The sequence below is a fragment of the Delphinus delphis genome, chromosome 14 (genome assembly GCF_949987515.2).
Source record: "Delphinus delphis chromosome 14, mDelDel1.2, whole genome shotgun sequence".
Classification (NCBI taxonomy): Eukaryota; Metazoa; Chordata; class Mammalia; order Artiodactyla; family Delphinidae; genus Delphinus; species Delphinus delphis.
In genome coordinates this window covers 47115223-47130529 of record NC_082696.1, presented here as the reverse complement: position 1 = coordinate 47130529, position 15307 = coordinate 47115223, and the positions used below count along the sequence as shown (strand labels likewise).

Genomic DNA, 15307 nt, shown 5'->3' with positions numbered 1-15307 from the left:
GTCTGGCTAATGGTTTATCAATTTTCTTTATCTTCTCTTGGAACCAGCTTTTAGTTTTATTGATCTTTGCTATCGTTTCCTTCATTTCTTTTTCATTTATTTCTGATCTGATTTTTATGATTTCTTTCCTTCTGCTAACTTTGGGTTTTTTTGTTCTTCTTTCTCTAATTGCTTTAGGTGCAAGGTTAGCTTGTTTATTCGAGATGTTTCTTGTTCTTAAGGTAGGATTGTATTGCTATAAACTTCCCTCTTAGAACTGCTTTTGCTGCATCCCATAGGTTTTGGGTCGTCGTGTCTCCATTGTCATTTGTTTCTAGGTATTTTTTGATTTCCTCTTTGATTTCTTCAGTGATCACTTCGTTATTAAGTAGTGTATTGTTTAGCCTCCATGTTTTTGTATTTTTTATAGATCTTTTCCTGTAATTGATATCTAGTCTCATAGCATTGTGGTCGGAAAAGATACTTGATACAATTTCAATTTTCTTAAATTTACCAAGGCTTGATTTGTGACCCAAGATATGAGCTATCCTGGAGAATGTTCCATGAGCACTAGAGAAAAATGTGTATTCTGTTGTTTTTGGATGGAATGTCCTATAAATATCAATTAAATCCATCTTGTTTAATGTATCATTTAAAGCTTGTGTTTCCTTATTTATTTTCATTTTGGATGATCTGTCCATTGGTGAAAATGGGGTGTTAACGTCCCCTACTATGAATGTGTTACTGTCGATTTCCCCCTTTATGGCTGTTAGTATTAGCCTTATGTATTGAGTTGCTCCTATGTTGGGTGCATAAATATTTACAGTTGTTATATCTTCTCCTTGGATCGATCCCTTGATCATTATGTAGTGTCCTTCTTTGTCTCTTGTAATAGTCTTTATTTTAAAGTCTATTTTGTCTGATATGAGAATTGCTACTCCAGCTTTCTTTTGGTTTCCATTTTCATGAAATATCTTTTTCCATCCCCTTACTTTCAGTCTGTATGTGTCCCTAGGTCTGAAGTGCGTCTCTTGTAGACAGCAAATATATGGGTCTTGTTTTTGTATCCATTCAGCCAATCTGCGTCTTTTGGTGGGAGCATTTAGTGCATTTACATTTCAGGTAATTATCGATATGTATGTTCCTATTCCCATTTTCTTAATTGTTTTGGGTTCGTTATTGTAGGTCTTTTCCTTCTCTTGTGTTTCTTGCCTAGAGAAGTTCCTTTAGCAGTTGTAGAGCTGGTTTGGTGGTGCTGAACTCTCTCAGCTTTTGCTTGTCTGTAAAAGTTGTAATTTCTCCATCAAATCTGAATGAGATCCTTGCTGGGTCGAGTAATCTTGGTTGCAGGTTTTTCTCCTTCATCAATTTAAATATGTCCTGCCAGTGCCCTCTGGCTTGCAGAGTTTCTGCTGAAAGATCAGCTGTTAACCTTATGGGGATTCCCTTGTGTGTTATTTGTTGTTTTTCCCATGCTGCTTTTAATATGCTTTCTTTGTATTTAATTTTTCACAGTTTGATTAATATGTGTCTTGGCGTATTTCTCCTTGGATTTATCCTGTATGGGACTCTCTGTGCTTCCTGGACATGATTAACTATTTCCTTTCCCATATTAGGGAAGTTTTCAACTATAATCTCTTCAAATATTTTCTCAGTCCCTTTCTTTTTCTCTTCTTCTTCTGGAACCCCTATATTTTGAATGTTGGTGTGTTTAATGTTGTCCCAGAGGTCTCTGAGACTGTCCTCAGTTCTTTTCATTCTTTTTTCTTTTTTCTGCTCTGCAGTAGTTATTTCCACTATTTTATCCTCCAGGTCACTTATCCGTTATTCTGCCTCAGTTATTCTGCTATTGATCCCTTCTAGAGTATTCTTCATTTCATTTATTGTGTTGTTCATCATTGTTTGTTTCATCTTTAGTTCTTCTAGGTCCTTGTTAAATGTTTCTTGCATTTTCTCTATTCTATTTCCAAGATTTTGGATCATCTTTACTATCAATATTCTCAATTGTTTTTCAGGTAGACTGCCTATTTCCTCTTCATTTGTTAGGTCTGGTGGGTTTTTATCTTGCTCCTTCATCTGCTGTGTGTTTTTCTGTCTTCTCATATTGCTTATCTTACTGTGTTTGGGGCCTCCTTTTTGCAGGCTGCAGGTTCATAGTTCCCATTGTTTTTGGTGTCTGTCCCCAGTGGCTAAGGTTGGTTCAGTGGGTTGTGTAGGCTTCCTGGTGGAGGAGACTAGTGCCTGTGTTCTGGTGGATGAGGATGGATCTTGTCTTTCTGGTGGGCGGGTCCACGTCTGGTGGTGTGTTTTGGGGTGTCTGTGGACTTATTATGATTTAGGGCAGCCTCTCTGCTAATGGGTGGGGTTGTGTTCCTGTCTTGCTAGTTGTTTGGCATAGGATGTCCCGCACTGTACCTTGCTGGTCGTTGAGTGAAGCTGGGTGCTGGTGTTGAGATGGAGATCTCTGGGAGATTTTCACCATTTGATATTATGCGGAGCTGGGAGGTCTCTTGTGGACCAGTGTCCTGAAGTTGGCTCTCCCACCTCAGAGGTACAGCACTAACTCCTGACTGCAGCACCAAGAGCCTTTCATCCACACGGCTCAGAAGAAAAGGGAGAAAAAGTAGAAAGAAAGAGTTAATAGAAGGAGAAAGAAAGAAAGGAAGGAAGGAAGCAGGGAGGGAGGGAGGAAGGAAGGAAGGGAAGGAAGATATAAAGAAGATAAAGTAAAATAAAATAAAGTAAGATAAAATATAAAGTTATTAAAAAATAATTCTTAGGAGAACAAAACAACGGATGGATAGAACTCTGGGACAAATGGTGGAAGCAAAGCTATACAGACAAAATCTCACAGAGAAGCATACACATACACACTCACAAAAGGAGGAAAAGGGGAAAAAATCATAAATCTTGCTCTCAAAGTCCACCTCCTTAATTTGGGATGATTCGTTGTCTATCCATGTATTCCACAGATGCAGGGTACATCAAGTTGATTGTGGAGCTTTAATCCGCTGCTTCTGAGGCTGCTGGGATAGATTTCCCTTTCTCTTCTTTGTTCTCACAGCTCCCAGGGGCTCAGCTTTGGATTTGGCCCCGCCTCTGCGTGTAGGTCGCTGGAGGGCGTCTGTTCTTCGCTCAGACAGTACGGGGTTAAAGGAGCCGCTGATTCGGGGGCTCTGGCTCACTCAGGCCGGGAGGAGGGAGGGGCACGGAGTGCGGGGCGAGCCTGCGGCGGCAGAGGCCGGCGTGACGTTGCACCAGCCTGAGGCATGCAGTGCGTTCTCCCGGGGGAGTTGTCCCTGGATCCCGGGACCCTGGCAGTGGCGGGCTGCACAGGCTTCCCGGAAGAGGGGTGTGGATAGTGACCTGTGCTCGCACACAGGCTTCTTGGTGGTGGCAGCAGCAGCCTTAGCGTCTCATGCCTGTGTCTGGGGGTCCGCACTTTTAGCCGCGGCTCGCGCCCGTCTCTGGAGCTCCTTTAAGCAGCGCTCTTAATCCCCTCTCCTCACGCACCAGGAAACAAAGAGGGAAGAAAAAGTCTCTTGCCTCTTCGGCAGGTCCAGACTTTTCCCCGGACTCCCTCCGGGCCAGCCGTGGCGCACTAACCCCCTGCAGGCTGTGTTCACGCTGCCAACCCCAGTCCTCTCCCTGTGCTCCAACCACAGCCCGAGCCTCATCTCCCAGCCCCACCCGCCCCGGCGGGGGAGCAGACAAGCCTCTCGGGCTGGTGAGTGCCGGTCGGCACCGATCCTCTGTGCGGGAATCTCTCCGCTTTGCCCCACGCACCCCTGTTGCTGTGCTCTCCTCCGCGGCTCCGAAGCTTCCCCCTCCGCCACCCGTGGTCTCCACCCGCGAAGGGGCTTCCTAGTGTGTGGAAACCTTTCCTCCTTCACAGCTCCCTCCCACTGGTGCAGGTCCCGTACCTATCTTTTTTCTTTTTCCTACCCAGGTACGTGGGGGGTTTCTTGCCTTTTGGGAGGTCTGAGGTCGTCTGCCAGTGTTCAGTAGGTGTTCTGTAGGAGTTATTCCACGTGTAGATGTATTTCTGGTGTATATGTGGGGAGGAAGGTGATCTCCACGTCTTACTCTTCCGCCATCTTCCCGGAAGTGATCGAGATTAATTCTTTGTGCATTGATTCGTTTGCAAATATTTTCTCCCATTCTGAGGGTTGTCTTTTCGTCTTGTTTGTAGTTTCCTTTGCTTTGCAAAAGGTTTGAAGTTTCAGTAGGTCCCATTTGTTTATTTTTGTTTTTATTTCCATTATTGTAGGAGGTGGATCAAAAAAGATCTTGCTGTGATTTATGTCAAAGAGTGTTCTTCATATGTTTTCCTCTGAGAGTTTTATAGTGTCCAGACTTACATTTAGGTCTCTAATCCATTTTGAGTTTATTTTTGTGTATGGTGTTAGGGAGTGTTCTAATTTCATTCTTTTCCATGTTGCTGTCCAGTTTTCCTAGCACCACTTATTTAAGAGAGTGTCTTTTCTCCATTGTATATCCTTGCCTCCTTTGTGATAGATTATTTGACGATAGGTGTGTGGGTTTATCTCTGGGCTTTCTATCCTGTTCCATTGATCTATCTTTCTGTTTTTGTGCCAGTACCATATTGTCTTGATTACTGTAGCTTTGTAGTATAGTCTGAAGTTAGGGAGTCTGATTCTTCCAGCTCTTTTTCTTTCCCTCAAGACTGCTTTGGCTATTTGGGGTCTTTTGTGTGTCCATACAAATTTTATTTGTGAATTATATCAAACATTTAAAGAAGAGGTAACTCCCATCCTTCTCAAGCTCTTCCAAAAAACTGAAGAGGGAAAGAACACTCCCAAACTCATTCTATGAGGCCACCATCACCCTGATACCAAAACCAGACAAAGATACTACAAAAAAAGAAAATTACAGACCAATATCATTGATGAATATAGATGCAAAAATCCTCAACAAAATACTAGCAAACAGAATCCAACAACACATTAAAAGGATCATACACAATGATCGAGTGGGATTTATACCAGGGATGCAAGGATTCTTCAATATACACAAATCAATCAATGTGATACACCATAGTAACAAACTGAAGAATAGAAACCATACGATCATCTCAATAGATGCAGAAAAAGCTTTTGACAAAATTCAACACCAATTTATTATAAAAACTCTCCAGAAAGTGGGCATAGAGGGAACCTACCTCAACATAATAGAGTCCATATACAACAAACCCACAGCAAACATCATTCTCAATGGTGAAAAACTGAAAGCATTTCCTCTAAGATCAGGAAGAAGACAATGATGTCCACTTTCATCACTATTATTCAACATAGTTTTGGAAATCCTAGCCACAGCAATCAGAGAAGGAAAAGAAATAAAAGGTATACGAATTGGAAAGGAAGACGTAAAACTGTCACTGTTTGCAGATGACATGATACTATACATAGAGAATCCTAAAGATGCCACCAGAAAACTACTAGAGCTAATCAATGAATTTGGTAAAGTTGCAGGATGCAAAATTAATGCACAGAAATCTCTTGCATTCCTATACACTAATGATGAAAAATCTGAAAGAGAAACTAAGGAAACACTCCCCTTTACCACTGCAACAGAAAGAATAAAATACCTAGGAATAAACCTACCTAGGGAGACAAAAGACCTGTATGCAGAAAACTATAAGACACTGATGAAAGAAATTAAAGATGATACAAATAGATGGAGAGATATACCATGTTCTTGGATTGGAAGAATCAATATTGTGAAAATGACTATACTACCCAAGGCAATCTACAGATTCAATGCAATCCCTGTCAAATTACCAATGGCATTTTTTACAGAACTAGATACAGTGTTTTTTGTTTTGTTTTGTTTTTTTGTGTGGAGATGCTGGGGACCAACAGATATGTTTTTTAAGAGATCCTTAAAGCAGTGATGTGTTAGATTTGTTGAAGTCATTCTTGAGGGAGGGAGACCGGTTAGGAACTTACTGAAGTAATACTTGGTAGCAGTGAAAATGAGGGAAGAGTGACTAGTTTTAGGGCTATAAGGATGATAAGCAGGATTAGTTGTTAAATGACTATGGGAGGTGAGGGAGAGGAAGATGACCTGGACGACTCCTAGCTTCCTATCTCCAGGGTATGGAGAAGCTGTCTCGGGTGGGTGGGGCAATGTTGAGTTTGGGACGTGAGTTTTTCCTGTAGGACGTTCTAGTGGAGACGTCCGGTAGGCAGCCAGCTATATGGGTCTGCACTCAGCGTGGCAGTCCTGGATGGAAATTTATATTTGAAGCTGCATAGGGTCAAAAATGACGGCAAGGGTGTTGATGAGATGGTCAAGAGACAGTGTGCAGGGTGAGAACAGCAATACATTAAGGTCACGAAACACCAGTGAGCTTAGATCTAAGTCAAATGCAGGGTAACAGGAGCCTGCAAAGGAGATTGAGAAAGTATGTCCAGAGGTAGGGGTAGAACTGGGCAGGGGTGTGGGGCTGGTGTCATGAAAGCCAAGAATTGAGAGTCCAACACCTTAGAGAGGGGAGGACGGAAAGTTCATGAACATGAGCCCAGCTGAGAGGCCGCCGAACCCGGCAAGGGGTCCCTGGTAACCACGTCTGAACCTGGGCAAGAATGCGAAGCAGGCGCTCGCTACGTGTAGCCTTGATATTCTGCCCCCCTACATTCGGGATTTCCATTGTTCCTCCTCGTCCTTCAGAAGCCCAGCACTGTATCCTCAAAGTCTATTCTCACGTGGTATATTCAACTCAAATAGTAGCTGAAAGTGTTACTCTGGGGAATACATGTCTCATCAGTGGTAAGAAAAAAGGCTGGGCTTCCCTGGTGGCGCAGTGGTTGAGAGTCCTCCTGCCGATGCAGGGGACGCGGGTTCGTGCCCCGGTCCGGGAGGATCCCACATGCCGCGGAGCGGCTGGGCCCATGACCCATGGCCGCTGAGCCTGCGCAAAAAAAAAAGGCTTAAGATTTAATGGTGGAATTTCAAACAGATAGTTTTAAATGTAGGGTTGTTTTTGTTTTTTTTCTGATTCTGACTCTCTTTCATTGTCCAAACTTTTTCTTTTTTTATATTAGCTATCTATTTTATACATATTAGTGTATATATGTCAATCCCAATCCCCCAATTCATCCCCCCCAACCGCTTTCCCCACTTGGTGTCCCTTAAATGTAGGGTTTTTGAGTTGGAAAGAGGTTTAGCATGTCTGTATCAGTCCAACTGCCTTCAGTTCCATCAGATAAAAATTGAGAGTTAATTACAGAAATTACTTGCCAGGCACTGTGCTAAGTGCCACTTGTACACCAGCAAGTGAACCTCAACTCCCTGTGGTTGGGTAGCTTTAGGGTGAGTGGAGAAGACAGGCACTTATACACTAACTTCAGTACACCGACAGGTAAAAGGGAGCATGGAGAGGTTATAGAAAGTCTTCTGGAGAAGGTGGTAACTCAGGGAAGGAGTGGGGGCAGGTGAAGAAGGTTACAGGTAGAAGGAACAGCCTCAGATATGCAGGGAACCGCAGGCACTTTCACTCGCTAGAAGCTAAGGCATCTAAGGAATGCAAGAGATGAGGAGGGCCCTGAACATTGTGCTGCAGGTCGCTGACCTTCGGGTGTGAGGGATGAAGGAGATGGAACAGGTGAGGTTGATCTCAGCTTCCTGGCTTGGGGAACTCAGGGGATGATGCCACCATTCACTAAAATGGGGACTAGCTGAGAGCAGTTTCTTGTGGGGAGGGAGAAAGTGAGGTGCTTGTGGGACATCAAAGTGGGATATACCCCGAAGAGATGAATGAGTTAGTTGTGAGCTCAGGGGGAGAGTCTGGGCTAGAGAGGAAAAACAGACGCAGAGATTCAGTGATCTGTTCAATATCAAAGCTGATTGGTGGCAAGACCTGGCCTGGGGAAGGGAGGAAGGTAAGGATTGAGAGCTCAGGCTCTGGAAGCTGCCTGCATGGTGTAAGTCCCTCTTCTTCCACTTACTTGATATGCGACCTGGAGTAGGTTAAGCAATCAGAGCCCCATAGTCCTCCCTTGTAAAATGGGGTGTATTGTTTCCTATTGCTACTGAATAAATTGCTACAGTCTTCAAACAGCACAGATTTGTTATCTTACAGTTCTGGCATCTGTAGTCTGGAAACAGCTAAAATCAAGGCAGGGCTGTGTGTTCCTTCTGGGGAGTCTAGGGGAGGATCTGTCCTTTGCCTTTTCCAGCCTTTATAAGCTGCCTGCATTCCTTGGCTTGTGACGCCCCCCTTCAGCAGAAGCATCGTGTTACCTCTGCTTCTAGCATCACATCTTCTCTGACACACCTGCCTCTCTCCTTCTCTTGTAAGGAAGAGTAGATTGGAGGGGAGAATTGGGAGTTTGTTTTTGGTCATGTGAAGTTTGCTATGCGTGTCAAATATCTAAGTGGAGATCTGTTAAGTAGGCAGTTTGAGTTCAGAAGAGAGGCCTGGGTGGAGATATGAGGTGCAATGAGGGAAGTTACTTCAGAGGTCTTTACCCACAGGGGGTTTCAGTGTTTAGAGATGAAGATGATGAGAAGAAACTAGCAGAGGAGACTGAGAAGGAGCCATCAGTGAGAAAGGAGGAGAAAGAGTCATGTGTTGGAAGCTGAGCGCAGAAAAGTTTAAGGAGCGAGTGATCATGTCAAATACTGGTAGATTCTATTATTATTACAATTCACCACACTATATTCTCGTACTCTGGGGGAAATCTATTTCCAGAAGACCTCTGAAATTAGTTTGAGGAATCATTTCTAACATCACCTTTGTTGTCAAATGAAGTTCTACTGCAGGGCCCAGGGCACTGGGCTGGTAGACACGGCGCCCGAAGGAAGGCCTGGTGAGGTAGCAGAAGTGCACCATCGTCAACAGTTTTGTCACTGGCCCTGTCAGTGCGCTCGCCAGAAGCCCAGCTGCCCTCCTGGAGTGAGCCTGGTGAGGGATGGCTGTGGATGCTGTAAAATCTGTGCCAGGCAACCAGGGGACACCTGCAACGAAGCTGACCTCTGCGACCCCCACAAAGGGCTGTACTGTGACTACTCAGCAGACGGGCCTACGTACGAGACTGGAGTGTGTGCATGTAAGTGTTTCCTTCTGCACTGGCTGGCGAATGTGGAGTCTAGACAGGATTTTTGCCTGCACTTGTTACTTTGGAATAATCAGCTTAATGTGACTAAATAAGAGATGGGTTTAGTTTCCATGCACCAGTGAGACTAGCCTTCTCATATTGGACACCATGTGAAATGAGCAGATGTTACACACACATTCAGAAACCTGTTACTTTTATTGCACTGAAATGATCTTGCAGTTCTTCTCAGGTAATTGCTTTTAATGATAAAAATAGGAGAAATTATGTAAACGGCCTGACTCATTAAAGTGCCACAAATGACAGCTTTTGTTACTACTGTCAGAAGCAATCTGAATTCAACCTTCTCTGTGACTAAAAAATAATCTTTTTTAAAATGTAAGGATGTATATCTAGTATTCAGACATACAGCTTTAATCTCAGTCTTCCCAACTAACCGTCAAGTTACTGTACTTTAAAAATTTATTTTATTTTATTTTTGGCTGCGTTGGGTCTTCATTGCTGCACACGGGCTTTCTCTAGTTGCAGCGAGCGGGGGCTACTCTTCGTGGCGGTGAGCGGGCTTCTCACTGCGGTGGCTTCTCTTGCTGTGGAGCACGGCCTAGAGCTCGCAGGCTCTAGAGGGCAGGCTCAGTGGCTGTGGCGCACGGGCTTAGTTGCTCCACAGCTTGTGGGATCTTCCCGGACCAGGGCCTGCATTGCCTGCATTGGCAGACGGATTCTTAACCACTGCACCACCAGGGAAGCCCAAGTTACTGTACGTTTTACTGAGGCACATTTGTAAATAGAAGGTAGGGGCACCCCACATCACAACAGGATCCTCAGCTTTATGGGCCTCAGCTCTGGAGACTGCTTGAGACCATCTAAACCTATGCCTTGACAATAATTCAGGATACTGATTTATTGAGGATTAAAAAAAAATTTCTAAGGGAAGAGAAATACTCATGTCAGCTGGGTGGTTAAGTTACTCTGTAGAAAAGTCTAAGTGGGAAGGAAAACTACTAGCAGAAGTTTGGTTGTAAGTATGGAATGAGAGCACATCTCTGGAGTTGGACTGAATGTGTGGAACAGTTCAAGTTGATAGCCTGATGCCCCTGTCAGCACTTGACTATTGTGTATTGGTTAGGAATGTAGGCTCTGGGTTCAAATTCTGAGTTCTGTCTGCTGAGTGACCTTGATCAAGTTGCTTAACCTCTCTGTGCCTCAGTTATATTATATGTACTTCCTATTTTATAGTTGTTAGCAGGATCAAATGAAATGAAGACACAAAACCCAAAACACCTGACACAATATCTGGTATGTAGTAAATTCTCAAAAATGTTAGCTATTACTTATGGAAATTCAACAGGAAAAACGTGACCTATCAGACTCTGGCATTCAGGATACCCCTTTCTCCCAAACAGTGCCAGGCAAGGTATTTCATTAACCTAACAAACACTTAGTGAGCATCCACTACTGAGCTAGACACTATGACCAGCAGGTGGGGACACAACAGGGAAAAAAGAGATACAGGTCCTGCCCTCGCGGAGTCAGAGTTTATTGTGTCAGACAGATCTTTCCACAAGTAATTTTATGTACAGTGTGATGAGTATTGTAACAGAGCACAGCCATGAGGATGGGGGTGGGGATGATCTATAACTGGGGTGACAAACTATGGCTCAGGGACCAAATCCGCCCCACAGTCTGTTTCTGTAAATAATGTTTTATCAGAGAACAGCCACACCAGTTCAGTTACATATAGTCTGTGGCTGCTCTACAATAGCAGGGTCTAGTAGTTGCAACAGAGACCGAATGGTCTATAAAGGCTTAAGATATAACTTTACAGAGAATGTGCTGATTCATCATTATAGAACAATGGTTTTTAAACTTTTTTTTGGTCTGAGGATCCCTTTAGTCTTAGAAATTAATGAGGAACCAAAGAGCTTTTGTTTATGTGAGTTACCTCTTAGTATTTAATGGATTAGAAATTTAAAAATATTTACTAATACGTTTAAAAATAACAAACCCATTGCAAATTAATAATATATTATTTGTGAAAAAATTTTACTTTAAAAACAAAGAAATTAGAGAAGAGTGGAAGTGGAATTGTTTTACATTTTTGCAGATCTCTCTAATGCCTAGCTTAACAGAAGATAGATTCTTACATCTGCTTCTGCATTCAATATATTGCTATATGTTGTTTTAGTTTGGAATATATGAAGGGATTCCAGCCTCACACAGATACGTTGTTGGAAAAGGAAGGAATATTTTAACAGACTTTTCAGATAATTGTGAATATTCTTTTTTCATATTATATTAAAACTTGAGAAGTGGAGTTTCTTAAAAATTCGCTGCATCACTGCTAATTGTGTGGAATCGGAAACCAAATCAATGACCTTTTCAGACTCTGTGACATTAAAATACTTTCCTCTATTCAAAGACCCACTTGGAATGGGGCTTTTCCTCAAGTATAATTTTGTAATACCATCACTGGTTATTTGGAAAATACCAGTTTGGAGCAATGGGTTATATGGATATTTTAAAAAATCACATTAGTTAGTACCAAAATTTTCAGAAATGTCTACATATTGGGTAGCTATAAAGATCTCAGTGGTGGACATAAGTTTTCCAAAATTCTAATTTTTGCTCAAAAGCTTAAATTCTGTTACTGGCAACAAGTACTGTCAGTTGTTTTCCTTGAAGTGACAGGCTCGTTTCGTTGATTTTCAAGAAAATGTCTGCCAAATACCCAAGTCTGAATAACCATGAGGTATCCGTCAAGCATCTCTTCAGGGGAAATTACCACTAAAAAAGTGGTTACTTCGGCCCACAACCCAAACAATAACATAGGTGCTTTTCCTCGAGATAACTATTGTACTTTGGTACACTATCTAGAGAAAGGCTCTATGTAACTTCCTGTTTTGTCACACAGAATATTAAAAAGACATGTATATTTGATCACTCAGATTTAATAAAATTAGTAATTTTTACTGTGTCATTAAGGACATTCTTAGGTAGAACTAAGAACTTTAAAAAACAGTACGTTTATGTACAAGTGTATGGCAAGGAAAAATAGTGACTAACCTGTACAGTTTGATTCACGCTGAAGTGTCAGCAGCAGTTTTAGCCACTGCTGCTTTTGCACCATCAGCACAAATGTCAACACAGTGAAGTCGGTCACATCTTAGTATTCTGAAAAGGTTTTGACCTTCCAGTTCTGTGAAAGGTCATCAGCTACTGTGCAGTATTGTGAACAATTTATGATTTCTTCACCCATTCACTTATCCTAACTCCCTAGGAATATATCCTAGCCTGTTGGGCATCTGGGGATATCTGTCTCACCAGCCATCAACCCAGCTCTGAGGTTTACAGTCATTATCCCAGTTCTATACTCATAGTGATTTTTTATTAACTTTACTCAAGAACAGGGAACAGGGTCTTAATTTTGAAGGTGACTACTCAGGGCTGATAATCTACGATATAATGAAAATGTCTAATTTTCACTTTTTTTTTTTTTTGCGGTATGCGGGCCTCTCACTGCTGTGGTCTCTCCCGTTGCGGAGCACAGGCTCCGGATGCGCAGGCTCAGTGGCCATGGCTCACGCGCCCAGCTGCTCCGTGGCATGTGGGATCTTCCCGGACCGGGGCACGAACCCGTGTCCCCTGCATCGGCAGGTGGACTCTCAACCACTGCGCCACCAGGGAAGCCCTCATTTTCACTTTATACAGATGTTCTGTGAAGGAGGTTTCACATGTGGCCTAAAAAATTGAGAACTATATTTCATAAAGGAGATAGCTATTTCCTCTGTGGTTTATAACTGGAAGTCTAGACTATCAGTTATGGCTTCTTTGGTGATTTTGCTCTTCTCTCTTTTCAGATCTTGTAGCTGTGGGATGTGAGTTCAACAGGGTACATTATCATAATGGCCAAGTGTTTCAGCCCAATCCCCTGTTTAGCTGCCTCTGTGTGAGTGGGGCCATTGGATGCACACCTCTGTTCATACCAAAGCCGGCTGACAGGCACTGCTCTAGGGCTAAAGGTGGAAAGAAGACTGATCAGTCAAAATGTGGCCTGGGGTCATCACAACAGCAGCTGTCAACAAGCTACAAAACAATGCCAGGTACTCATAAGTAGAACTGTCTCTCATGTATGACTTCGCCTGGTTTTCTTCCATGTTCCTTTTATGTACCACAGGAACTAAGGAGGTACTTACTGATTGGTGATCAGTGTGAGATTTAGTTTGAGTGTGCCACCATGCTCAGTCTCTACCTCAGGCAGGTATGCTCTGAGTACCTGTAAAGGGAACTTTATGATGTTTTAGAGTTTTTCCTTTTCTTTTGGCCGCGCAGCTCATGGGATTTCAGTTCCCTGACCAGGGATTGAACCCACGCGACGGCAGAGACAGCACTGAATCCTAACCACTAGATCACTAGGGAACTCCCCAAATATTCCAGTTTTTGAAAGCTCTACTAGGTCAGGAAAACTCTTACTACCTCTACTTATTTCCATTTAACCTCTTCTCAGGCAAACTGACCAAATATTATCCACATGTACCCTGGCCTGGAAAAACTTTTATCTGTATTATTCTATTATGGGCAAGAAGTATGAACCATCCAGTTCCAAAAATTTCCAAAGGCAACTTTTCCATATGGTAAAAGCAGAAATGGAAGGCTATGATCAAAAATATTTGAGGGTACATTGATTTGTAAACATTTCTAAAAACAGATAAAACTAATGTAAAATTACCCTTTCATTCACTGAAAATGAAGCTTAACAATTACCAACTTCTCTAAATAAATATGCACACAGGCATTTTTAAGTAGGTTACCCAGGTATGTGTGTAGTCAGAAACTTGTAATGAGAATCTTTATTACTCACCTGGAGCACCTGGCCATTTACAGTTGGCATCAGTATATTCACAAACCTTATAGTTTGGTCTGCTCTAAGCTAGCACCTTATTTAGGTGCCAAGGCTTTTTGGGGACAGGAGTTTCAAAAATGCCAGCAGATGAAGCACAGGTGAGGAAGGACTCAAAAAGGGCAATATTGCTGCCTGGTTATTATTCACATCTGTGCTTTCATCCAGAAATTAAGAATGCCTTTTTCTTGAAATTTGGAGCTTAGTAAATGAAAGATGCCATGGAAATATGGAATACTTATGTATGCTAAAGACTCCTAAATTCACTTATGTGGATAGTTAATAAAAGCAACTATAATCAGAGAAATGAGTCTTAGATCTTTAAAAACGAATTCTTAAAGGAACATCCTCTGGGATTCCAATTATGCCAATTCAAAAAACTTTAACAGGTTACAGCAAATCGGCATTCACCATCCGTGGTTTTCAGCTAACCGCGTGATACTGTTAATGCTCTAAAAGTTTTGAAAATATAAGCCAAATTGTTTTTTTTAACAAATGTACAAGAACAGTTGATTTTCTGCATTGGATCTTGGTGACCCAGTGTTAAGTTCTTAGAACCCATGCGTGAACCTCCCTGGTGAGACCACCGTAGAACAGCAGTTGTCCCCAAGGCCAGGCCTTTGGGTCACGGTCAAGTTGGTCTCATTTGTGAAGTCAGAGCAGTTTCAGTGGATTCAGCTGGAACCTGGTTGGAGGAGGCGTCAGATGGTCATTCTTAGTGGTCAGTACTTTGCTACAGAAAATGAGAAAATCTCCCAAGTGCGCTCTAGTAATTAAAATATAGGCCTAGATATGTTTAAAAGGAAGTATATGTTCAGTCTAATGTCTCTCCTCTGCTTAACTTTGAAACTGTACTTATGGGCCCAAACAGGAGTTTGCTTTCAAAGTTGAGCACAATGACACACACATACTTTAAGATATATTTGTGATAGTAATTTATATACTTAATTCCAGACAGTCTACAGTTGGAATCTAGCTTTTGCTTTGTCAGCAGGAAGCATGCAATGACATAATGCCCCTATGCTTTTCTCACTGCTCACCGAACACTGAACTTGTACTTTGAAAATTTCTTCTAGTTTTCTTGCCCTTTAATGAATGTTAAGCAATTGCTGAACTGCAGCTCTTGGCTTAACTCTAAGCGGGGTTCTTGGTAATATGATAATCTAACCTACCTTTATTTATTGCAGATGCATGCCAAGCTTTTAACCTGCTTCCTGCGCTGAGGTCTTTAAACTGTTGTCTACCTTCCAGGTATCTCCATTTTTCTGCTTCCTCTCCCTCAGTTCTGTGTGCAGTGGCAAGATCCTACTGTAATAACACTGACAACAGTATCAAAGTATCACTTTATTCA

At 42.4% G+C, this 15307-nt stretch overlaps 1 protein-coding gene across 1 annotated transcript in view; it reads left to right on the top strand.

Annotated features, from left to right (window-relative positions):
• Positions 1–15307, top strand: part of CCN6 (cellular communication network factor 6) — a 32295-nt gene that overhangs the window by 14135 nt on the left and 2853 nt on the right. The window contains exons 3-4 of the mRNA XM_060030433.1: positions 8756–9053; positions 12917–13159. Coding sequence (XP_059886416.1) covers positions 8756–9053; positions 12917–13159 — 541 coding nt within the window. The remainder of the gene's footprint in view (positions 1–8755; positions 9054–12916; positions 13160–15307) is intronic.